The sequence below is a fragment of the Trachemys scripta genome, unplaced genomic scaffold (assembly GCF_013100865.1).
Source record: "Trachemys scripta elegans isolate TJP31775 unplaced genomic scaffold, CAS_Tse_1.0 scaffold_30, whole genome shotgun sequence".
Classification (NCBI taxonomy): domain Eukaryota; kingdom Metazoa; phylum Chordata; order Testudines; family Emydidae; genus Trachemys; species Trachemys scripta.
Window position 1 is genome coordinate 1,020,580 of NW_023260516.1, and position 26,223 is coordinate 1,046,802.

Sequence of the window (26,223 nt, forward strand, 5' to 3'; positions counted from 1 at the left end):
TTTGGGTCAGAGCCCCACGCTATCCAAATTTGAATTTTGGTATTGAGAGTTTGGTTGGTTAAAGAGCAGTTGCAATGGGTGAGCAAGGAGCATATGAGGGCCTTGACAGAAAAGCCCTGGAAGATTTGTGTTCAGAAAAGGGCTAAGCTTTAAAAAGAAAGCTACAAATCAAGAACTGAGAGATCTGTTAATGGCCAGGTTTCAGAGTAGCAGCCGTGTTAGTCTGTATCCGCAAAAAGAACAGGAGTACTTGTGGCACCTTAGAGACTAACAAATTTATTAGAGCATAAGCTTTCGTGGGCTACAGCCCACTTCTTCGGATGCATGATTTGACTGGGAAGGGTTTCTCCAAATGTGTAAAAAAGCTGTTTGTCTGTGAATGAAGTTTCTGAACGTCTGTCTAATGTCTCAGAAGTGAATTTGGAATTAGATCAAGCACAGAAAGATCTCATTGGTCAGGAAAATGTTTCTCAGGAGCAGATTAAAGTGGATGGTCGGGATAAAGCCCTAACGGAGGAAGAAAAGGCCAGGGTACATTTTTGATGGGTGATGGATTGTTGGCTCGTACAGCTTGTAAAAGTGAACCTGAAAAGGGTAACTGTGATTTGCTGGAAGTAGGGCAATGTGGTGAGAAGAGCAGCAGTTTATCTGTTGGGAGTGGCAATGTGCCTGGTAAGGAAAGTTTGGAGGAGTCTAGGCAGCCTTGTGAGCTGATGGCTTTGTCAAGTCAGCAGTTTGGGAAGGCCGGGATAGTGGAAGATGAGTGTCCCTAGACCTTACCTGTGTGGAGAATTGTGACAGTGAAGGAAATGTGCCCGTGTCCGTTAGGGATATTGACTTGCCTATGGAGGGAGCTACCCCAGCCTCCAAGCAGTTGTCTGTGAACGGCCCTGTGTGCTGGGACAAGGGAAAGGTTATCCCAAGCTGTATGTCTGGTGAAGGAGAATGTGTCTCCGGCTCTTCTTTGTGGAGCAGACAGACGGTGCCTTTCAGCCTGTGATGGTTGAGAATAGTGCAGTTGTCTCAGAGTTGATTCTGGATTCAACTAAAACCCAGGAAAGGAATGGTCCTGAGTTTGTGTCTGCTGGGGAGAACGGCTCTGTAACTCAGTTGCATAGTGTCTATGCAAAATCCCAGAGACCAGACAATTCTGGTGCTTGTATTTTGCCTGTTGCGAATGTGTGGCTGGAATGGGATGCAGCAACTCTGTCTGATCAGGGAGATACCCTCGCCAGGGCAGAAGGAGAGCAGAATGGTGATTTAATTGTGTTGCCTACTGACGGTTTGGAAACTTGTAGCAAGAAGAAAAAGGTTCCTACGCTTTTGTGTGGCAAAGGGAAGGAAAATGCTTCTGACCTTTTCACTAAGAAATCTAGCAGTTTGCCTGAAAGGGGATTGGGTAGGATTCCACCTGACGAGCCAGAGGTGATCCTGGATTTATATAAGTAAGACCCACAAAGAGTCAGTTGTTGCTGAAGGAAGTTTTCCTCTAGAGCAGTGGTTCTTAACCTTTACTGGAGGGGGAGGGGACACATTGAGGCAGCTTTTATGTGATTTTACATCCTGTTAATCTCCAGATTTGTAATAAACACAGAACCACAAACCAGTGACCCCCTGTCCCTGCTCCGGGAATGTGTGTCACACCTAGGGGAGATGGGATTGCTCTGGGGGGGAGGGGGCAGTGGACCCTCCTGCTCTAACCACTACACCCCAGTCCCCTCCAAGAACCAGGATATATTACAGGGTTGCTGCCGGGGAGTAGGGTGACCAGATGTCCCTATTTTATAGGGACAGTCCCGATTTTGGGTCTTTTTCTTGTATAGAAACCTATTACCCCCCACTCCCTGTCCCAATTTTTCACACTTGCTGTCTGGTCACCCTACTGGGGAGTTAGGTTTATGCTGAGCTTCACTGGCAGTAACAGAAACAGGAAGCGAACGCGGGCTCTGGACACAGTTCCCCTTTTCACGGATTGTTTGGCTGCTCCTTTAGGAAATTAGGATCTAAATGTATCCCGCCCTCCCTCCTCACCTCAAAGGGGCCAGAAACCACCCCCCACCCCTCTGTCTCCTCTCTCTCTCACACCACTGCGCTAAGAACAGTATCTGCAGTGAAACTACCTCGGAAGGAGGTTGGCCAGGTCCCTCCACTCTCATACTCCAGGGTGGGCGTTGGGCCCAGCTGGGTCAGGAAGGAACCTCTGCCCCGCTCCATGGGAGAGGATCGCTTTGTGGGGGGCACTGTGTGTGGGGGGGAGCCCTCCTCTGCTCTGAGCGGCTGCTCCAGGGAGGCTAGACGGGCAGCCTTGTCACCTCTTGATGCCTCCTGAGATTCCCCAATTCCCAGCTGGTCTCCGGACTGGGCAGCTCCCATGTGGGGCTGGGAGGTTATTGGGGAGGGAGGGGGGAACCAGGCAGCTGCAGGAAAGGATGTGGTTTTCTGAGCGTTGCAGGGATCTGGCTTAGCGCTGACCGTGGTAGATTTGGCCTGGAGATTGCAGAGAAACCATCTGAAGAAAGGGGCCGAGTGCATCACGGGCTTCCTGGGGCTGCAGCCCCCAGTGCAGTTCCTCATTCCGCTTGGACTCGGGCCTCAGACTTGGTGGAGCTGGGCACTGGGGTGTTGGTGGCAGCGCTGAGGGGTCCCCCACTGCCCCATCATGGCGTCTGCTCTCACCGTCCTCCTCCTCCTCGGTGAGTATTGGAGACAGCTAGAGTGTGTGTCCTTTGGGGAGGGGAATGTGAGACCAGGGTGTGTGTCCAAGGGGGCGGGGAATGTGAGACCAGGGCGTGTGTCCATGGGGAGGGGGATCTGGGACAAGGGTGTAGGATCCAGTTGCTCTGGGATCTGGTCACTAATGAGCCGTCTCCTCTCCAGGCTCCTGGCTGTCCGGGCACAGCGGGGTGTGGGGAGGTGAGTATCAGTCTGTGGGGAGGACGGTAACATCAAGGATGGGGGAGGGGATGCATGGGATGGGGAAAAGAGGAACTGAGCCCTGAACCGTCCCCAAAATTCAACCCAAACTTCCTCTGTGAGCTCAGACCCGGCCCCATTCTTCTGTGCCCAGCCTCCCCGTTCCATGGAGTAACTAGGAGCCGAATCTGGCTCCCGGGGTCTGACGAAGCAGACGGGAACCGTCCCTGGTTCAATGTCCTGCCCCCCCAGGCTGTGAGGATCGGTGGAGGGCAGGGACAGCACGTGGATTTATTTCAGCTCATACAAACGCTAACAGGGCCCATCCATGGGATATAAATCACCTCAGGGTAACTGAAACGTTCACTGTCAGTGCCGCCGTGGGGGAGAAGCTGCCAGATCCACCCCCACCCCCACCCCCAGATCCACCCCTGAAAGCTCCCTCCCCTGCACTCACAGCCCCCCGTTCCCAATGCCCAAGGTCTTGTGCGACTCCTACCGGTCACAGACTCTATTTCCAACCCCGGGGTGGGGGGCAGAGCTGTGGGGGCCCACTGGTCAGGCTCCCTGGCTGGCCTTAGGTGTGGCCTGGGGCGGGGAGGGGGGGACTATCACTCCATAATGGAACAGAATTGTAGGTCGTAGCCCAGCGACCCCAGCGAGATCATTGTAGCAGGTGAGGGAGGGGTGTGGCCCAGTGTCCCGGCTCCCAGCCCCACACCCAGCCAGATCCTCTAGGGATTTCTGCACTGATGGGATGCTCAGAGCCAGGCTGGGCAGTGGGGACAGAGTCACTGGGAGGTTCCCCAGCCAGGGGGGAGAAGCAGCCACTGGAGATTTGGGGCAGAGGAAGGGGGGATCCCTGCTCCCAGGGGGAGCTGCAGAGCGGGGGGCGGGGGCTATCCCAGGCAACACATCACTTACGGGGTGATGGGTGGAGCTGAAGGTTTTAAACCTCGGTGTATAGTAGAGACTTGCACAGTCCCCTACAAGTCAGGAGTGGTGCTGTGCACAGAACCCAGGAGTCCTAGCCCCCATCCTCCCTGCTCTCCCCACTAGATCCCACTCCCCTCCTAGAGCCAGGGAGAGAACCCAGGAGTCCTGGCTCCCAGCCCTCCCAGCAGAAAAGTCAGGCAGTGAATGGACCCTGGACCCTGGACTGGCCTGTCACCTGCCAGGAGCCCGTCCCCAGGGCCCCCGAGTCTGACTCACTACTGTGGCTGCATGATGAGGACGGGCCCCAGGACAGAGTGACGGGGCCTGCGTCTCACGGCCTGTCTGCTTCCCACTGCAGAGCCCAGCTACCCCAAACCCAGCATCTCCCTGAGACCCAGCGGGGGGGTCTCCCTGGGGGGAGTCGTGAGCGTCTGGTGTCGGGGGCAGCATCGGGGCATGCAGTTCGTGCTGAATAAAGAGCGACGCCATTTCCCACCTGTGGATACGGACGAGTTTGAGGCTGTGTTTCCCATCAGCAATGTGAGCCGGGAGGACAGCGGGAGTTACAACTGCTCCTATCACAGCCGATTGGAGCCGTTCAACGTGTCGTACCCCAGCGACCCTGTGGAGCTGGTGGTGAGAGGTGAGGGGCCTGACTCGGCGTCCCCGTTCCCAGCCCCACCCCCAGCCAGACCCTCACGGGTGCTCTGTGCCAATGGGATGCTCAGAGCCAGGCTCTGCCATGAGCCCTGACCCCACATAGAGGACGCCCGGCCGGGGAGCGGGGACAGACTCACTGGGGGTTCCCCAGCCAGGGGGGAGCAGCAGCCCCTGGAGACTCGGGGCAGGGAGGCAACTTTAACGCTGCCCCTTGTGCGTAGGAACTGAGAGTCGCTATTTAATCCCATGATCCCATCCCCTCTGTTCTCCAGCGCCCGCCCCAGGCAGTGCCCCAAGCCGGAGCTGAATGAGGCAGGGCTGCAGGAGAAGCGGTGGCTTGGTGGACACGGCGTTGGGCTGAGACCCAGGAGATCTGGGCCAGCTCCTGGCGCAGCCACAGACAGTGTGTGATGGGAGCACGTCGCAGTTTTCAAAAGTGTCCTTCATAGTGAGGGGCCTCAATCTTGGGGGATCTCAGGCCGAGCTCCCACAAACCGAGACTCCCACAGTTAGTGGAGACCTCTGCAAACGCTGGCCTCAATAGCGCTGGATCCCTTGTGTTGGGGGAGCATGTAGGGCCCCCACCATGATCAGGGCCCCTTTGTGCCAGGAGCTGCATAAACACAGAGTGAAGAGACAGTCCCGGCCCCTGGGAGCTCACTAAGGAAAGTGAATCTGTCTGTGCCTCAGTTTCCCTCTGTGTAGAATGGGGATAAAGACCCCTCTCTGCCTCCCAGGGGGCTGACTCCCTTCCTGTGTGGAGCTCGGGCCCTGTGGTGCTGCGCGCCAGAGACCAGCCCATAAGTCGCTCTGTGCTCAGGCGGGGCAGATGCAGTAAATGAGGCAGGGGCCACACACGGGCAGATGAGGACCCAAGAACTAGGCAGCTGCAGCTCGGTGTCTGTGGGGCTGGGAGCCCAGCTCGCAGGGCTGGGATTCTGAGGGGGGGGGAACTCTGGGATCTGGGAGAGAATCTCTGCCTGGGGGTCTGTGGATCTACCCAGGGCTGGGGCTGGTTGGGGAGGCCGGGGCTGGGTGGGTGCCCGGGTCTGGCTCTCACAGCCTGTCTCCTGTGCCCAGATCCCAGCTTACTCAGACCCTCCATCGCTCTGAGCCCCACTGGGGTCACTGCCCCAGGGGCAAACGTCACCATCCGGTGTCAGGGGCAGCGCCGGGACGTGAGGTTCTTCCTGCACAAGGCTGGAGACCTGAACCCGCAGCGACACATGGACCCTGCTGGGGACAGGGCCGAGTTCCACATCCCCACCGTGGGCCGGCAGCATGGAGGGAGCTACAGCTGCAGCTACCGGCCCCAATCAGAGCCCTTCGTCTCCTCAGAGCCCAGCGACTCTGTGAAGCTGGTGGTAGCAGGTGAGGAGCCTGGCTTGGCGTCCCCGCTCCCAGCCCCACACCCAGCCAGAACCTCGGGGGGTCTCTGCACCAATCGGACACTCAGAGCCAGGCTTGGGCTCAGCAGAGGGGATGCCCGGCCGGGGAGGTTCCCCACTAGTGGGGAGAAGCAGACAGTGGAGATTTGGGGCAGAGGAAGGGGGATGGGGGAGCTGCAGACCGGGGGGGCCTTTCCCAGACAACACATCAGTTACGGGATGATGGGCGGAGCTGAAGGTTATAAACCTCAGTGTATAGTAGAGACTTGCACAGTCCCCTACAAGTCAGTGGTGGTGCTGTGCACAGAACCCAGGAGTCCTGGCTCCCAGCCCCCCTACTCTAACCACTAGACACCCCCCCCACCAGAGCCAGGGATAGAATCCAAGAGCCCTGGCTCCCAGCCCTCCCAGCAGAGAAGCCAGGGAGTGCATGGAGCCTGGACTGGCCTGTCTCCTGCTAGGGAGCAGAGCTCTGGGCCCCCAGGGGCTGGGGTTGCTCTGTGTCTCATGCTGTTAGACCAGGGCTCAGAGGAAGTTCTGGCCCCTGTGGAAAGGCATCCGGGAGCCCGTCCCCAGGGCCGCCGGGTCTGACCCACCACTGAGGCCACGTGGTGAGGACGGGCCCCAGGACTCATGGCCTGTCTGCTTCCCACTGCAGAGCCCAGCTACCCGAAACCCAACATCTCCCTGAGCCCCAGCGGGGGGGTCTCCTTGGGGGGAGCTGTGACTGTCCGGTGTCAGGGGCAGCACCGGGGCATGCGGTTCATGCTGAATAAAGAGCAACACCATTTCCCACCTGTGGATTCGGACGGGTTTGAGGCTGTGTTTCCCATCAGCAATGTGAGCCGGGAGGATGGTGGGAGCTACAGCTGCTCCTATCACAGCAGATCGGAGCCGTTCGCCGTGTCGTACCCCAGCGACCCCATGGAGCTGGTGGTGAGAGGTGAGGGGCCCGGCTCGGCGTCCCTGTTCCCAGCCCCACCCCCACCCCCAGCCAGACCCTCATAGGGGCTCGGCGCCAATGGGACGCTCAGAGCCGGACTCTTTCCTGAGCCCTGACCCCGCAGAGGGGACGCCCGGCTGGGGAGCGGGGATGGAGTCATTCGGGTTCCCCAGCCAGGGGGGAGCAGCAGCCCCTGGTGACTCGGGGCAGGGAGGCAACTTTAACGCTGCCCCTTGTGCGTAGGAACCAAGAGTCGCTATTTAATCCCATGATCCGTGGTTGTGGTTCCCAGGTCTGGGGCTGGCTGTGGGGGATGGGGGCACTGACTCTGGGTGGGTGGGGCCAGACATCAGCGGGAGGGGCAGCCCCCTAGGGCCCTGGGCACCGCCTGAGTGTCGGGCGCAGCAGATGACGTACTAGCCTCCCCCAGCGAACGCTGCCTGTCTATGTTTGGCAGCAGCCGAGATACCCCGGGTTTGAGCTCACTGCACAGCAGACAGGCCGTGGCAGAGGTACCTGGGGGGGTGAACAGAGGGGTCCTATGGGGTCAGGGAGCTGGGGTGGTTCCCTGTTCTGGGGGGCTAAGACCCTGAGTCTCTGATTGTCCCCATCCCCTGGCCTGGTGCTGGGGTGCTGGGTGTCTCAGGGGCAGTTCATCCACATGGGAGCCCCCTTCACCGGGGAAGCTGAGGTTCAGACCCCAGGGGCGCAGGACGCAGCCTCCCCTGAGGGGGTACAGCCCCGAAGAGGCCCCAGAGCCGCGGTGCCTGGGAGACCCCCAGAGGGGGGCTGGGCCAGATCTGCCGGAGGGTTGGGGGCTTCGCTCCGGGGCACTGCCAGCTGCTGATCTCCCCATCCAAGCTGCCGAGTGACTCTTCCCTTCTCCCCACAGCAGCCCCCCCAGATTTCACCCACGCCAACATCGCCCGCCTGGTGCTGGGTACCGCGGTCCTCCTCGTCCTGGGGCTGATCCTGGCTGAGGCCTATTACAGCCGCCCAAGGGGGGCGCCCTAGGTGAGGAGACCCCCCCTTCTGTGCCCCTTGCTCCCCCCAGGGGCTGGGCCCAGGGTGACACGGGCCCCCCTAACCCGCTGTCTCTCTGAGCCCCCAGAGCCTGGATCCGGCCGTGCAGGGAAGAAAATCTCCCCGGGGGACAAGTGGATTCCCCGTGGGTTGGTGAGACGCCGGCACAAACCCCCTGCCTCCAAACACCCCTGCCTCGGAGAATCCCCCCACCAAACAGCTCCCGACCTGACAGCGGTGTGACGGGTTCGGTCACAGAGACCCCCTTGGGACTGTTACCTGATGTGCTGAGATGACCTCTGAGCCCATTTTCCCTGCCAGTTTGGGCCTCCAGAAACCTGCCCTGTTGAGCCGGACACGCTATGTCTGCTGCAACACAGACCCAGGGTCTGAACCATGCCCCCAAAGCTGCAGACTTAACTGAAAACAGCTTAAGAAGTGCTCCTGTCTTCAGCACCCAGACACCCAGTTCCCAATGGGATCCAAACCCCATATAAATCCATTTAACTCTGTATAAAGCTTATATAGGGTAAACTCATAAATTGTCTATAACACTGATAGAGAGATATGCACAGCTGTTTGCTCCCCCAGGGATTAATCACTTACTCTGGGTTAATTAATAAACAAAATTAAGTGATTTTATTAAGTATAAAAAGTAGGATTTAGGTTGTTTCAAGTAATAACAGACAGAATGAAGTAAGTTACCAAGTATAATAAAACAAAACTTGCATGTCTAAGCCTAATATATTAAGAAACTGATTACAGGTAAATCTCACTGCAGAGATGTTCCAAAAAGCTTCTTTCACAGACTAGACTCCTTCCTAGTCTGGGCCCAATCCTTTCCCTGGTACAGTCCTTGTTAATTCCAACGCAGGTGGTAACTAGGGGATTCCTTATGACTGGCAGCCCCCTTTGTTCTGTTCCACTCCCTTTTATAGCTTTGGCCCAAGTCGGGAATCCTTTGTCTCTCTCTGGGTTCCCACCCCTCTCTCTAAATGGAAAAGCACCAGGTTTAAGATGGATTCCAGTTCAGGTGACATGATCACATCTCACTGTAAGACCTCCTTCTTCATAGCCTAGAACAGGAGTAGGCAACCTATGGCACACGTGCCAAAGGCAGCACACAAACTAATTTTCAGTGGCACTCACACTGCCTGGGTCCTGACCACCGGTCTGGGGGGCTCTGCATTTTAATTTAAGTTTAAATGAAGCTTCTTAAACATTGTTAAAAACCTTATTTACTTTACACACAACAATGGTTTAGTTATGTATTATAGACTTATAGAAAGAGACCTTCTAAAAACATTAAAATGTATTACTGGCATGTGAAACCTTAAATTAGAGTGAATAAATGAAGACTCAGCACACCGCTTCTGAAAGGTTGCCAACCCCTGGCCTAGTAGCCTGAAGACAGGTACATAGGAAGGCCTGCAGGTAAACAAACCCATTCACAGTTCACATTGATTCTGAAGCACCCGTAACGGCTTCCACTTAACATGTTGACATCAGTAATACAAGTTTATATCTTATTCGCCTAACTCCAGACATAGAAATAATACATGCAAACAAATGGGATGAACACACTCAGTAGATCATAAGCTTTGTAATGATACCTTACAAGAGACCTCTTGCATAAAGCATATTCCAGTTACGTTTACATCAAATTCCAGTTACATCGTCCCCCGTCCATCCAGGGCCGCACTGGGCAGGGTGTGTTTGGCCCCCACCCCATCCCACAGATTCGCACACCCCCCAGTGCCCCGATACAGAGCCTTTGGCCCCTGTGTGTGGGGCGCTGCATCTGGCCCTGGCACATACTGCCCCCCAGGTGTCTGTCCCCCTCCTCTCTCTGCAGTGGGGTACCCAGCCACTTTTCTCTCCCACCTTTCTCCCTAGACCTCCCTCGCCCTGTATTTCTATTGTACAAACCACCAGAGCTTCCTTCTCCCCTGCCCCCAAATCTCCCTACCGCAGGGAGCGGCTGTGATACCGGAGCCGTCAAATATCCCCTCGTGGGGGGTTCAGCTGACGAAGGTGAGTGAGAAGTTCAGGCAGCGTCACGAGAATCTGGATGAATGAACGTTGGGGGAAAGTTGGCGAGACAGAAAGACGGGATTAGTCCAACCCGAGTGGTCGCTGGACAGAACCCATGGGCCAGGCTGGGGCCTGCCCGGGACATGGGAGAAATGGGGGAGCAGATATCCGTGACCTAAAATTGGGGTATTGGAAACAAGGCCTCATTGATAGATAAAATATTGCGGGGACGGGCTGTGCCGCCCACCACCCTTTGGGGCCTTAAAGAAAGAGACTTGCTTCACCGTCACGGCTGCCCCCCCCCCCCCCCATCTCCTGGGCCCCCCGGGCCATCCGGACGCTGATCCGTGGAGATGTCCTGAGCAGAGCGGCCGGAGAGAGGGACCCCGATGCCATCGCCCCTCCCCCGGCTGAACCCCCGACCCGGGAGGAAACTGTGTCAGACTTTAACAGCAGCCGCGGTGACGCCGGCTCCAGCCCAGCTCCGCTGGCTCCTCTGCCCCCCCAGGACAGTCGCTAGCGTCTCCGGGGCCAGCGGGGAGACGCCCAAACCCGGGGGATTTTCCGGCTAGAGACTCACTCCAGCGAACGGAGCCGGGGCTGGAACAAACCCCTCGTTTCACACGGCGCCTGCCACGGCTCCCCCGGTTCCTGCTCTGCTGGGTCTGTAACAGCCGGTCCCAGGGGTCAATGGGGGGTTTGCTGTGGGGCTGAGCAGGCTGCAGGCTCTGAACCCCACCCCCGGCCTGTGTTTAACCCTGTTCAGTGTGGGGCAGGGCCTGGGGTGTGTTCGCATCTTGGGCCTTTTATTGCGTCTCCATGAACACAACAGGGCACAGAGTGATTTAGCTGCCAGCGCTTCTGCCCACCCCCCTATGGTGGGTGTTTGGGGGGGAGCTGGCTGTGGGGAGCCGGGAGTTTGGGAGAAGTACATTGAAGGTGTTGGGTGGGGGGCTGAGGGGACAGGGGCCGGATGGGGTACAGGAGTTTGAGGGCAGACAGGCTGTGCCCAGAAGTTCAGAGCAGGGGAGCACGATTGTTTGGGGGGGGGTGAGGGGGAGGGGCTGATGGTGCCCCCCAGGAGGGAGCTGCGATTTCTATGCCTTAGCAGGTTACCCTCTCACTGCCCCCCGCATTCCTGTCCCCTCAGTCCTGGGTCATCCACTTCCTTTCCTCTCAGTCTCCTGCCATTCACAGCACCCTACAGCACCTTCTGCCCCACATTCCCTGCCCCATAATAGCCCTCACACCACCCCTTCCCCTCCCATCACCCCTAGATAATCCTGCCCCACCCACCTTTCCAGCACCCCACTACCCTTTCCTGACCCCTCTTCTCTGCTCCCCATACTTTGCCATGTGGCCCCCCGACCTGCAGTGAGTCTGAGCTGGGAGTGGGGGGCTGGATTGTTTCCTGCCAAAACCCCTGCGGAGCTGGGTGGGGTGAGGGGAGGGGTTGGGGGCGCCCCCGTGGCCATGGGGCAAGTTCAGTCTGAAACACAGACGGGGGACCTCAAATCCCCCCTCCTCTGTCACTGTCCTTCCCCAGACCCCCTCAATGCCTGCCCCCTCAGTCTCAGCCCCCTTCTCCTCCCCCCACATCCTTCTTCCCTTCCTCCCCCTGCCCCACATGCTGCCTGTCCTATAATGGCCCCCACACCCCCATGTCCCCTCAGCCTCCCTCACTGATGGGGACAGGCCGGGCGGGAGATGGGGGCTTTGGAAGAGACGGGCTGATGGGGGGAGGAGCGTGGGGGGGAGCAGGGTGGGGGGGTCTTTCCCATGTAGCTCCCCACACACAGAAAAGCGAGGGAGGGGGCAGGATTGTTGAAATGGGGCAGCTCCTGCCGGGAGGACGAGTGTGGGGGGAGGCAACGACCCCTCCCATGGCCACAGGGTGGGATCAAGGGAGGGAGTTGGGGGGGCACGGGCTGGGGGTCAGGTTAGGGTCACAGAAGCCGGAGGGCTCATTCCCATGCAGCTATCAACCCACCGCGCCAGTACGGGGGAGGGGGGAAGCTTATCCACCCCCCAGGCTAAGGTGTCGGCCATCTTAGCCAGGGGCAGCATGGCCCCCCCGCAAGCACTGCAGGGGGTGAGGGGGCAGCCATGTTAACTGAGGGCAACAGGGGCTTCCTTCCCTTGGGGAGCAATGGGAGATGGCGGCCATGGCTAGTGGGGGGCCGTGAGGGGGCAGGGGCTGGGGCAGAACGGGGGGCTGAGGGGCCCAATGCGTGAACATTGGGGGTGGGGGGTGAAGGGCAAATGAGCTGGGGAGCCAGAGCTGGGGCATCTGCCGGGGGGGCCAATTTCTCTCGAGCTCTGTCCCTGTGATCTTCTCCCTTCCCCTTTCTGGGGGGCTGGTCGGCTCCCCCCTCCCATGTCCCTTTTGCAGCATCCTGGGGTCAGAGAGGGAAGCTCTGCCCAGGGCCCTGAGCTGCGCAGACCCACTGCCCCGGGGATAGGGTGACCAGATGACAAAGGTGAAATATTGGGGGGCAGGGGGGCCCCGCAGCACAAAAAAAAAAAAAAAGCCCCGGGCCCCCCCCCCCGCACCCGCTCACCTCGTCTTCACCCCCCCGGTGGGGGAAGGTGCCCAGCTGGTGCAATCCCGCCCACTCAGACACCAGCATTTCACCAAGTTGCCCTGCGCGTGGGGTGAGTCTGTCCCCACGTACAAGAACGGCCTGTAGCGCCGACCCGCCCGCGGCCCGTCCCTGTGCTGCGGCCCCGGGGAGTTCGGGGCAGGGCACGGCATGCGCAACAGCTGGGCAAAGGGGCCGGGGGACACGGGAGCCCTCGAGGAACGGGGGCCGCCATCCGCCCCAGGGGAGGGGGCCGGTGGGCGGCAGCTTTGCTCCTCAGGCGCGGGGTCTGGGCTCAGCACTGGCGGTCCGGCCGGGCGCCCTGCAGCCTCTCCCACCTTCATGCGGCTCGGGACACTGGACAAACAAGCAATTTTGTCCTCCCCAAATCCCCGCCCTGGCCCTACCTTCTTCGCGGCCGCACCACACATGCTGGTGTCACCCACCTCCCTCCAGCGCTTGTGCCGCCATACAGCTGATCAGCACAAGCCTGGGAGGGAGGAGGAATGCGGCGTGCTTGGGGAAGAGGCAGGGCCAGGGTGGGGATTTGGGGAGGGATCCAATGGGGGAAGGAGAGGGCGGAGGCGGGGTGGGGAAGCGCGAGCCCCTCCGGGCTCTGCCTGTGGGCCGGAGCGGAGGGCAAAATTGCTTGTTGGTCCCGCGTCCTGACTGAACAGGATGCGGGACAAACAAGCAAATATTGGGACAGTCCTGATAAAATCGGGACGTCTGATCACCCTACTGGGGATGGACTGGGGAAGGTACACGGGGCCTTTCACCTCTAGGAGGCTGGCTCTAATCTGTGTCCTTTTCTCTAAGCACCTGACCCCACCCCCCAACCAGAGCCAGGGAGAGAACCCAGGAGTCCTGGCTTCCAGCCCCTCCCCCCAAATCATTGGACCCCATTCCCCTCCCATAGCTGGGGTATATAACAGGGTAGGTGCCGGGCATAAGGTTTACACAGAGTTTCACTGGCAGTAGCAGAAACAGGAGGCGAGCGCCGGCTCTGGGCAGACTTCCCCTTTCGCAGATTTATCGACTGCTCCTTTAACAACTCAAGATCTAAATTTACCCCTACATCACCCCCTCACAGGAGCTGGAAACCACAACCCCTCCCAGCCCCCCCGTCCCGTCTCTGTCAGGAAGGAATCTCTGCCCGGCTCCATGGGAGAGGGTTGCTCCATGGGGGGCACTGTGTGTGTGCGAGGTGTCCTCCTCTGCTCTGAGCTGCTGCTCCAGGGAGGCTAGACGGGACTGTTGGAAAAGGTCAGGGCAGCCTGAGCCTGGGCACCTCTTGATGCCTCCTGAGATTGCCCCATTCGCAGCTGGTCCCTGAACTGGGCAGCTCCCATGTGGGGGCTGGAAGGTGATGTGGGAACCAGGCAGCTGCAGGAGGGGATGTGGTTTGCTGGGCGTTGCAGGGAGCTGGCTTTGCTCTGACCATGGTAGATCTGGGCTCGAGATTGCAGAGAAACCATCTGATGGGGAAGAAAGGGGCCGAGTGCATCACGGGCTTCCTGAGGCTGCAGCCCCCGGCGCAGTTCCTCATTCTGCTCGCACTCAGGCCTCAGGCTGGGTGGAGCTCGGCACCAGGATGTTGGTGGCAGCATTGGGGGCCCCCACTGCCCCATCATGGCATCTGCTCTCATCGTTCTCCTCCTCGGTGAGTACTGGAGACAGCCAGGGAGCGTGCCACAGGGGGGATATGAGACCAGGGTGTGTGCCAATGGGAAGTGGGGTACCCGGAGCCCAGGGTATAGGATCCAGTCGCTCTGGGATCTGATCTCTAACAAGATGTCTCCTCTCCAGGCTGCTGGCTGGCCGGGGTGTTGGGATGTGAATATCTGTAGGGAATGGGGCAGCTGGGGGAATTTCTGCATCAAGGACAAGGGATGTGGGTGGGAGGTGAGGGGTGCCAGTCCCCCACAGAGTTGATCCTGTCAGACACATGCTCCCTCCCAAATCCAGAAGTGGGGATTGTGACCTCACCCACTCATTACAGGGATGGGAACCTGCTAGAACGACTGGGGGATCTTGTAAACATGTTTTCTTGGGGGCCTGTCCTGGGAGCTGCTTTTTCAAATGACCCGAATTGGACCAGGAACAGCAAAGAGTAGATCCCAATTCACTGCCTGACTGAAATGGGGGCAGGGCTGGGTTCTGATCTCAGCTCTTCTGGGTCAATCCGGAGTCACTCCTGACTGCAGAGGGGCCAGAGCTGGGTTCTGATCTCAGCCCCTCCGGGATCAATACAGAGTCACCCCTAAGTGCATTGTGGGCAGGGACAGGTTCTGATCACAGCTCCTTGGGGTCAATTCGGAGTCACCCTTGACTACAGTGGGGGCAGGCAGGGCCGTCCCTAGGTATTCTATGCAACCTCCCAGCACTCACCGGCGGCGCGGCTGGGGCCAGTCTGCTGCACTTCGAGGCTGGTGAGTGAAGGCCGGCCCAGCTGCAGTGCTCAGGGGAGTGGAGGCAGGGCTGGGACGGAGAAGGGGCAGGAAGAGGTGGAGCTGGGGCAGAGAGTGGTGGGGGGCATGGGGAAGAGCCGGAGCAGGGGCTGGAGCAATACGCAGCTGCGCAGGGCACCTGGAAATGTGGTGCCTCAAATTTCCTGGTGCCCTATGCAGCTGTGTACTTTGCGTATGGGTAGGGACGGCCCTGGGGACAGGGCTGAATTGACGCTGGAGAACTGAAAGAATCCCAGACTGGAAATCTCCTTTCCCCCTCCTGTGTCTCTCCCTGGTTGTGATCCGCGGGGCCTGCATCCCAGGGTAGAACGCTGGAGCGACAGATGGGCAGAGGATTGAGTCAGACAGACACGGTTTGTGTCACCCCCCTTACTGCCTGTTTGTTTGTGAATCCAGAGGGATCCCTCCCCAAACCCTCCATCTCCGTCAGCCCCGGTGGGGTGATCCCCGTGGGGGGAAATATCACCATCCAGGGTCGGCATCAGCACCTGGGCATGAGGTTCCTCTTCTACAAGGCTGGAGATGGGAACTATCTGACTTACACAGACCCTGCTGGCTCTGAGGCTGAATTTCCCATCACCAGCGCCAGACGGGAACAGAGCGGAAACTACACCTGTCGTTATAGCCACAGAACAGGAGAAGCTGTCTACTCAGACCTCAGTGAGCCTGTGCAGATCATTGTAGCAGGTGAGAGGCCCAGTCTGGCATCTCGGCTCCCAGCCCCACCCCCAGCCAGACCCCCAGGGAATTCTCCGTGTGCCCTGGTGCCCAGCAGATGGGATGTCCAGCCCAACCAGTGAAGGTTGGGAGTAGGGGGGATATCTCAGCTCTGGATCCCAAGGGAGACCCTGACCTTGTCTCTGCCCATTGCTGATACTCCATGCTGGGGACGGGGCACAGTGGCTGTGCCGGGGTCTGTCTCCCTCCCACTGCAGAGCTCAGCTCCCCCAAAGCCTCCATCTCCCTCACCCCAGCGGGGGGGGGGTCACCCTAGGGGGAGCCGCGACCGTCCGTTGTCGGGGTCAGCACCGGGGTCTGGAGTTTGATCTCTACAAGGCTGGGGCCGGGAATGCAGCAGTGCGGGGCGGGGACTCGACTGGGGTCAAATTTCCCATCCCCAAATTGAGCCGGGCAGACGGAGGCAGCAACACTTGCTGTTATCCCCCGACTTGGATCCCCACACCTGGTCGGAGCCCAGCGACCACATGGAGCTGGTGGTAGCAGGTGAGGGGCCCGGCTCAGCGTCTCCACTCCCAGCCTCACACCCAGCCAGCCCCACAGAGTGGCTATATGTCAATGGGACACTCAGAGCCAGGCTCTGCCCTGAGCCCTGAGCCCAGCAAAGGGGACTGTCATAGATCCACCGGATCGGGGTTATGGTCCCAGCTTTGGAGCAGCCTCTGGGAGCCCTCGTCAATGTGCCAGACCCCCTGGGGGTCTCACTCTTCCTTCAGGGCAAACCCCGCGGCTCCCCTGCCTCCTTAGGCTGGACCCCTGGGCCGGCTTCCCCCCGGCTTCCCGTCACGAGCGATGTTCAGAGAGTGCCACTGAGGCCGATCCCGAGGGAGCCTGGTACAATCTTGGGGAGCAACACACCCCTACTCCAGCCTCTGCAGGGCACCCCACTGCATGGGCACACAGGAGGGGCTAGGAGGCCACTGCACCCAGCACAGAAAGTTCCGGGTTTGCCCAGAGAGAAGAACGTTATAGCCGGGTCCAGCCAAGCGGTAACCCCCTGGGCCCCTGCTCTGTCCCTCGGCTCCCTCTTTGCTCAGCTTCCCGGGCGAACCCCGGCCTCCCGCCCCTCCTCAGTCCTTGGCTGTCCGGCCAGTCACACCCGGCCGGCTTCCTGGGGGGCTGGGCCATCCGTGGTTGTTAGTTGGCGGCAGGTAGCAAATGTCTATATGGTTTTATAAAAATATGCTGATGAGTGAATATAATGTAACTGGAATATGCTTCATGCAAAAGGTCTCTTGGAAGGTATCATTACAAAGCTTATAATCTACTGAGTGTGATCATCCTATTTGTATAAATGTATCACTCTTGTATCTGAAACTAGAAATATGAAATAGAACTCTGAGGGCCTATTGTAATTATGCAAAGTGTGGGCCATTAATGGTGGTTTGGAATCTTGATAACTCCCATTAACCAGGACCATTGTCTTCAGATGGCTGTGTTTACCTCTAAGTCTTCCTGTATCTGTGTGTGCTGGCAGGTGGGCAATGAAGTCTTGCAGTGACATGTGATCATGTCACCTGAACTGGAATCTATCTTTAACCTGGTGCTTTTCCAGTGAGAAGGAGGGAGTGGGAACCCAGAGAGGGACAAAGGATTCCCGCCTTATGCAAAAGATATATAAAGGGGTAGAACAGAACAAGGGGAGGAGCCATCATGAAGAATCCCCTAGCTACCACCTGAGCTGGAACAAGAGCTGTACCAGGGGAAAGAATTGTGCCCAGGTCTGGAAGGTGTCCAGTCTGAGAAAAAACTTACTGAAGCATCTCTGAGGGTGAGATTATCTGTATTCAGTTTTATTGGACATAGATTTGTGCATTTTATTTTATTTTGCTTGATGACTTACTTTGTTCTGTCTGTTACTACTTGGAACCACTTAAATCCTACTTTCGGTATTTAATAAAATCACTTTTTACTTATTAATTAACTCAGAGTATGTATTAATACCTGGGGGAGCAAACAGCTGTGCATATCTCTTCATCAGTGTTACAGAGGGCAAATAGTTTATGAGTTTACTCTGCATCAGCTTTCTGCAGGGTAAAACGGATTTATTTGGGTTTAGACCCCATTGGGAGTTGGGCATCTGAGTGTTAAAGACAGGAACACTTCTTTGAGCGGTTTTCAGGTAAACCTGCAGCTTTGGGGCAAGTAATTCAGACCCTGGGTCTTTGTTGGAGCAGACGGGAGTGTCTGGCTCAGCAAGACAGGGTGCTGGAGTCCCGAGCTGGCAGGGAAGGCAGGGGTAGAAGTAGTATGGGCACATCAGGTGGCAGCTCCCACGGCGGGTTCTGTGATCCAACCCGTCACAGTTGGGCCTTGCTATGAGGCCCCCCAAACCCAAGACACCGTTCAGACATATGTTGTGGCCTGGCCGGGAGTAAACAGCCTTTGTTCGTGACCTCGTTAACCATTGTAACGATGCTGTCCTTGGTGGGACACAACTGAGTGTACCAATCAGGACAAATTGCTCAGAGCAGGGCAGTTACAGCCCAAGACTGGGGTTCCTTTGCACACTAAGGCAAACCAAACCAGCCAAACCGAGAAGACTTAGTTTTTTCAGGTCTGGAATGTCTTTCTTCTCCCAATCAATCAGGTAATTTGCATCAACACAGGCACGAGCGTTTAGATTCTCAGCTGCTACCAATTTCAAGGCTAGACACTGTCTTAAGGAGATAGCACACAAATCCAAAGAGTCCGAGAGTGAGAGTTTGCTTGCTCTCCTCTGCATCCTTAAGCATTCAGCCATAAAACTGTTCTGCTCTGACACACCAGTAACCAAATCTGCCCTGAAGCACGGACTGCTCGCTTACAGAATCAGAATGGCGACATTCCTTTCTCAACAACCTTGTCCCCCCAACAAACTGGTTAAGCACCGCCACTTGGTTATAGGGCTGCTCAACTTCCCTAACAATTTTCATTCCATCTGAAGCCTTCTCAGAGCTATTCACGCTGGATCTTTTCAAAGCAAAGTCAAGAGGTATTTCCAGTAAAGATAAGGAGGTGTTAGTGCCACACACAAGCTTAGGAATCTTTTTCTTCTTGCTACAAGTTTCCAAACTGTCAGCAGGTAACATAATTAAATCACCATTCTGCTCTCCTTCTTGTTGACCTGTGTTTGATGGGTGAATTTTTATGGCTCGCCACTGATCGCATCTGACCAGAGATTTATAGGTTCTTGTCCAATTCAGACTACAGAGTTTAAGAACCCAGAGAGTTCTATATCGGGAGAGGACTCTCGAGGTGCTTGGCAAGAACGCATACACTGAGGACAATGCCAAATTGATAAAATCTTTATTGCCATTAACATAAAAACAAGGAATGCAATGAAACTTATAACTGCAAAACAGTAAAAGAATTCCAAAACTCCCAGTGGTAACATTTCTATTATAAGTACTGTGATAAAGTTCCTCCTCTATCTTGGTGGGTCCTGCGCTTATTGGAGGATTTTCTTGCCTCAGAGATTCACCATGTGGGTTGGGGAACAGCCCAGGGACCTTCCCCTCTGGAAGAACCCACAATCCAGGTCAATTGGGAGGTTTGGGGGGAACCTCTACTCCGGGCCCGCCCTCTACTCCGGGTTCCAGCCCAGGGCCCTGTGGACTGCAGCTGTCTATAGTGCCTCCTGTAACAGCTTCATGACAGCTACAGCTCCTTGGGCTACTTCCCCATGGCCTCCTCCAAACACCTTCCTTAGTCTCACCACAGGACCTTCCTCCTGGTGTCTGATAACGCTTGTGCTCCTCAGTCCTCCAGCAGCACACCCTCTCACTCTCAGCTCCTTGCGCCTCTTGCTCCCAGCTCCTCACACTTGCACCACAAACTGAAGTGAGCTCCTTTTAAAACCCAGGGGCCCTGATTAGCCTGCCTTAATTGATTCTAGCAGCTTCTTCTTAATTGGCTCCAGGTGTCCTAATTAGCCTGCCTGCCTTAACTGGTTCTAGCAGGTTCCTGATTACTCTAGTGCAGCCCCTGCTCTGGTCACTCAGGGAACAGAAAACTACTCATCCAGTGACCAGTATATTTGCCCTCTACCAGACTCCTGTACCCCACTGGTCTGGGTCTGTCGCAGTACCTTAACCTAACATACTCACACCCTTCCTTGGGAGCCCGGTAATAGGAGGTGAAGGACCAGCCTCACTCCTGGCATGCCCGGTTACGCGATGGTGCTGGCTTCCCCATTGGTTAAGCATGTTGAGTAGTTACTATACTGCATAAATTGAGCTGATAGAATGATAGAAGATAGGGTACATAAGAACATAAGAAAGGCCATACCGGGTCAGACCAAAGGTCCATCTAGCCCAGTATCCTGTCTACCGACAGTGGCCAATGCCAGATGCCCCAGAGGGAGTGGACCTAACAGGCAATGATCAAGTGATCTCCCTCCTGCCGTCCATCTCCATCCTCTGACAAACAGAGGCTAGGGACACCAGTCCTTACCCATCCTGGCTAATAGCCATTAATGGACTTAACCACCAGGAATTTATCCAGTTCTCTTTTAAACGCTGTTATAGTCCCTAGCCTTCACAACCTCCTCAGGTAAGGAGTTCCACAAGTTGACTGTGCGCTGCATGAAGAAGAACTTCCTTTTATTTCTTTTAAACCTGCTGCCTATTAATTTCATTTGATGACCCCTAGTTCTTGTATTATGAGAATAAGTAAATAACTTTTCCCTATCCACTTTCTCCACATCACTCATGATTTTATAGACCTCTATCATATCCCCCCTTAGTCTCCTCTTTTCCAAGCTGAAGAGTCCTAGCCTCTTTAATCTCTCCTCATATGGGACCCATCCCAAACCCCTAATCATTTTAGTTGCCCTTTTCTGAACCTTTTCTAGTGCCAGTATATCTTTTTTGAGATGAGGAGACCACATCTGTACGCAGTATTCGAGATGAGGGTGTACCATCGATTTATATAAGGGCAATAATATATTCTCAGTCTTATTCTCTATCCCCTTTCTAATGATTCCTAACATCCTGTTTGCTTTTTTGACCGCCTCTGCACACTGCATGGACATCTTCAGAGAACTATCTACGATGACTCCAAGATCTTTTTCCTGACTTGTTGTAGCTAAATTAGCCCGCATCATATTGTATGTATAGTTGGGGTTATTTTTTCCAATGTGCATTACTTTACATTTATCCACATTAAATTTCATTTGCCATTTTGTTGACCAATCACTCAGTTTTGTGAGATCTTTTTGAAGTTCGTCACAGTCTGCTTTGGTCTTAACTATCTTGAGCAGTTTAGTATCATCTGCAAACTTTGCCACTTCACCGTTTACCCCTTTCTCCAGATCATTTATGAATAAGTTGAATAGGATTGGTCCTAGGCCTGACCCTTGGGGAACACCACTAGTTACCCCTCTCCATTCTGAGAATTTACCATTAATTTCTACCCTTTGTTCCCGGTCCTTTAACCAGTTCTCAATCCATGAAAGGACCTTCCCTTTTATCCCATGACAGCTTAATTTACGTAAGAGCCTTGGTGAGGGACCTTGTCAAAGGCTTTCTAGAAATCTAAGTACACTATGTCCACTGGATCCCCCTTGTCCACATGTTTGTTGACCCCTTCAAAGAACTCTAATAGATTAGTAAAACACAATTTCCCTTTACAGGAACCATGTTGACTATTGCTCAACAGTTTATGTTTTTCTATGTGTCTGACAATTTTATTCTTTACAATTGTTTCAACTAATTTGCCCGGTACCGACGTTAGACTTACCGGTCTGTAATTGCCGGGATCACCTCTAGAGCCCTTTTTAAATATCGGCGTTACATTAGCTAACTTCCAGTCATTGGATACAGAAGCCGATTTAAAGGACAGGTTACAAACCTTAGTTAATAGTTCCGCAACTTCACATTTGAGTTCTTTCAGTACTCTTGGGTGAATGCCATCTGGTCCCGGTGACTTGTTAATGTTAAGTTTATCAATTAATTCCAAAACCTCTTCTAGTGATAGATAGACCTTAGAAGAGCAAAACTTATCCCGAAAACTATTCCCTAAAACTATTCTAAAAGATTAACCCCTAAAAGACTAACTACCTACCCAACCCTTACAGGGTATTTTATAGCATCCTGAGCTATGTAATTCAGGCCCAAAAAGCACTCTCTCTCCCCCCCACACTCCCTGTCACAATCCACCCCACCCCACCATTTTGAAAAGCACGTTACAGCCACATGAATGCTGGGATAGCTGCCCATAATGCACCGCTCCCAACACAGCTGCAAATGTTACAAGTGTGGCCACACCACTGCGCTGGCAGCTGTCAGTGTGGACAGACTGCAGCGCTTTCCCTACTCAGCTGTACGAAGACAGGTTTACCTCACAGCTCTGTACAGCTGCAAGTGTAGCCAAGGCCTAAGAATTATCTCACTCCAAAACTGCCAACCTAGGCTCTCTTGATGACCTTGAGTTGTGGTGTACCCTGCAGTTACCAACCGGTTGTAGGAGCCGGATAAACCTGTGATGTGATCTGGATAGTTCCTCCCCTTGGTTCCCCAAAGTTCAGGGACCATTCTTATCTACCCAAAGGTTGCCAACTTTTATGCTGACATATTTATAACGAATTCTACTTTTTGCTATATAGCAACTCTTACCGGATCCTACAGGCCGGTAGGCTTCTTGCATTTCAGCATTTCAGCAAAACGTATTATTTGAAAACATGTCTCAACACCAGGAGCGCCGCCAGCTTTTCTGCCGCCCTAGGCGTCAGAAGGTCGCGCCCCGAAATGCCACCCCCCACAGAGGCGGTGGAAGGTCTCGCCACCGAAATACCGCCGCGGTCGCCGCCCCCCAAATTGTAGCACCCTAGGCGACCGCCGGCCCTCAACACATCCTATATTCTAAGAAATTAAAACTAATAAAATATAAGAATAAAATGGATTCATTTCAGGAAAAGAAACGTATTAATTAATATGGCTGGCTGCATTAATAGGATATTATAACTAGCAAAATAATTCTATGGGCTACAAATCCCCCCTTTGATGGGGTGATTGCTACAGAACCACACTGACCAAGGAACAGGTATTTCAGGTGTGGGAACAGGCTCTATTTCTTGATATATCTCCAACGTAGGCATTATGGAGGCATAATTAGTTGGTTGTATCAGAGGTGTTTGTTTTTGTAACTTATTGATTTTACATTGTATACATCCTAAAGTGATTAAAACAATTCCAGTTGCAATACCTTGGATGATAATCCATCCTTTCAATCCAATTTCCTCCCAGGGAGAATCTACTTCTTGGCCTTCCCCATCTAATAACTGGACAATTGCTTGTTTAGCCTTATCCACATCATTTGTTATTTGGATAAGGTGGGTTTCCTTTTGGGATACCAATTATTTTAATTGTAATCCTAGAGGGGGAATACATCCCAAAAATGTTGGGGTATATAGGATAGTTAAATCCTGATAGGAGGGATCAGAGTCAACAATAGTTGTGTTTTCAAAGGCAGGAACAGGGGAAATCACTTGATTTCCAATTGAGGTAAACTGCGTAGGAGTAAAACAGAAGTTTGGATCTGTGACTTGACACTCCAAGAAGCCTGGGTGGTTACTATGCAAAATTGACCATTTCCCGCCTAGGTCACTCTCTCCGTAGGAGTCGTCCATCTGGTGAGTTGAACCAGACTGTCACGGACTCACAGATGGTGCCCACTCTTGGCCCCGTGCGGTCCGTGGGGGGGTGCCCCTTTCAGTGAGACAGCACATCTTGGGGGTCCACTCTCTCTCGGGGTCAGGCCCCTCCATCTCCTGGAGCTGCACCTCTCTGAGTCTTAGCATGTCTGCCTCCGCCGTGGTCTCCCTCAGGGAGTCCCCCACTCTGGACCCCCGGGCCTCCACCCCCGAAGGGGTTGATGCAACCCTGTTCTCTAGCCCGGAGTGACTCTCAGCCAGCGTAAAACAGGAGGGTTTATTGAGCATCTGAGCACAGCACAGGAAACTCTCAGGGCCTCAGGCCTGGTCTCCCTCAGCACAGCACATCTCAGTCTCCCCTGCATCCAGGTGGGCTCTGCCTGCTCCCCCTCTCCAGCTCAGAGCCCCCCTGCTTCCCAGCTGGGCATCTGATATCACCGGCCCCAGGCCCCGCCTCTGTCCATTGTCTTCTATCCAGGTAAACAGGGTCGCCTGGGCCTCCTCTTCTCTCTTCTGTCCTCTGGCTCCCTCTGACTGGAACCGGATGATTAGGTCACTGGGGTCCTCTCTTCACAGCCCATTGTCCTCCCGCTGGCCAGAACCAGCTGCGACTCTTGAGTTGGGTCTCCGGGTCGTCAGGTCACCAGTCGCTGGGGTATCCATCCTCCAGGCCATTGGCTGGGGTCCCAAGTTCCCTCTCCAGTCCTCTGTAACAACAAACTCCCTCTCCCCTCACCTCGTTAAACCAGTAACAACCAGGGAAACTGAGTCCCACCCCCTCCGCATGCAACCCATTGGAAAAACAAGGAAAAAACAAGAAAATCCCCCACTTCGTCACACCTACACTCTAACGATGATTGATTCTGGAGCTCTCCCTGCAGTCCACACAAGACAGTATTTGCCTCAAACACATACATCTGCAGATGTACTGAGGCCCTTTTTATAAAGCCACAGACCATCTGCAGAACTTTCCATGTTTGGGTTGCAGTGTGAGAGACTACCAAGGGAGGCACATCGACATGTTCCTTGTAGATGCCGTCTTCGAGGTGACCTATGGACTGTACTGCAGCCAACCACGTATACACATACTTGTCTGGGTCAAACACGGGTAAAGAGACTGTGGACGACACATACAAGGATCGGGCTGCAACACAATTTTGAGAAGATAAACAACTGTCTCGGTTGGGATGTGGTGTCACAGACGCCTTTTGTCTCATAGGTCCAATGGATACATGTGGACATGCATTTAAACATACAGCTCTCGCCCCTTCTGGCAATACCTTTCAAAACATTTAGGGCAATACCAATTTAATAATTGTTCATCTTTGATTAAATTGGGGATCCTTCCCAATTCTAGGGATTGTAATGCCTCAGTGATGGTATTAATAACATAGTCCCCATACGCGGAGCATATAATTTCCTTTCCTAATGATTGGTCCTTTTGCCCATCATTATTCTGAGCAATTATTTTTGGATTGAATGTGTCACAGAGTGTGGGGGAGTCAGGGCCCTGCACTCCTCTTCCTGGGATTCACCGTGACTCTCAGCCAGCCAGTAAAACGGAATGTTTATTGGACAATAGGAACGCAGTCTAAAACAGAGCTTGTAGGTACAACCAGGACCTCTCTGTCAAGTCCTTCTGGGGGGCAGGGAGCTTAGACCTCAGCTTTGGGGTTCCCTGCATTCCACCACCCAGCACAAAACTGAAACCAAAAAACTCCTCCAGCATCTCTCTTCCCCCCTCCCCAGCTCTTCCTCTCCTTTGTCCAGTCTCCCATCCAGAAGGTGTCACTTCTCCCAACCCCCCCCTCCTGGCTCAGGTTACAGCTCAGGTATCTTCCTTCAAGGGAAGTCCCCCATCCCCAATGTAATTCCCCTGCAACATTCCCAGGTCAAATCTGCCCTGCTCCCTGTTGCATCACAGAGTGTCATTGAATAGTCATGCTATGTCATGCATGTTATAAATAGTAAAACGTTCCTCTTGTGATAGCCCTTTTATGCCTTGCAACATTGGATTCATCACTTGATTAGCCTCCTCTTGTAACGTATAATTTATGTGCTTATGAATTTTCCAAACATCTATACGATTCCACATTGACATCCCTGAACCAAATAGTCCTGAAATGGACCCCAGAACTCCCAGTGGGTTTAAGCTACATTTTTGCCTGGAGGTATATGATTTTGTTTTGTTATCTACCCCCAACATTGATACATCTCGAACTTGTTGCTGATAGGTTACAAGCTTATCCACAAGGAGTACTGAGAAAAAGGAAGCTACTTTGGTATGTTTGCAATATTCAAATTCCCCCTAAATGCCAGTTGGATAAGTTTAACACCACAGGAAAATGCATAAATTGAACTTGATTGATTAATACACAAAATATGGGTGTTGTGGTGAGACCACTGGCTGGCCTGGGGTTTGTTACTGGACAAATCAATACATCATCAATGGTGTTGTCATAGTCATAATCAATTATTGGGCTGTGAACCTTAAGTTCAAAAGTCATATTCAATATATATTTCTTATCTCCCAATTTAGTTTGAAAGGTAAGTATGAGACAGATTTCATATAGCCCTTCATCTTCATGTTCTACTTTGTATAAGGTTAGACTTCCTCCGGTTACAGAGTTTTCATAGGTTTCAGAGTAGCGGCCGTGTTAGTCTGTATCCGCAAAAAGAACAGGAGTACTTGTGGCACCTTAGAGACTAACAAATTTATTTGAGCATAAGCTTTCGTGGGCTACAGCCCACTTCTTCGGATGCATAGAATGGAACATATATTGAGGAGATATATATACACACATACAGAGAGCATGAACAGGTGGGAGTTGTCTTATCAACTCTGAGAGGCCAATTAAGTAAGAAAGAAAAAACTTTTGAAGTGATAATCAAGCTAGCCCAG

The 26,223-nt window shown here is 54.3% G+C and overlaps 1 protein-coding gene across 7 annotated transcripts in view; it reads left to right on the top strand.

Annotated features, from left to right (window-relative positions):
* LOC117870507 (immunoglobulin superfamily member 1-like) overlaps positions 1-26,223 on the top strand; it is a 307,321-nt gene that overhangs the window by 266,024 nt on the left and 15,074 nt on the right. For 5 of the 7 annotated variants that reach the window (XM_034757694.1, XM_034757695.1, XM_034757696.1 and 2 more), the window contains 3 exons: positions 4,208-4,492; positions 5,590-5,880; positions 6,556-6,840. In XM_034757694.1, coding sequence (XP_034613585.1) covers positions 4,208-4,492; positions 5,590-5,880; positions 6,556-6,840 — 861 coding nt within the window. Of the gene's footprint in view, positions 1-4,207; positions 4,493-5,589; positions 5,881-6,555; positions 6,841-7,732; positions 7,855-7,951; positions 8,351-26,223 lie in introns of those variants that run through there. The other 2 variants (XM_034757699.1, XM_034757697.1) reach the window with 2 other exon arrangements.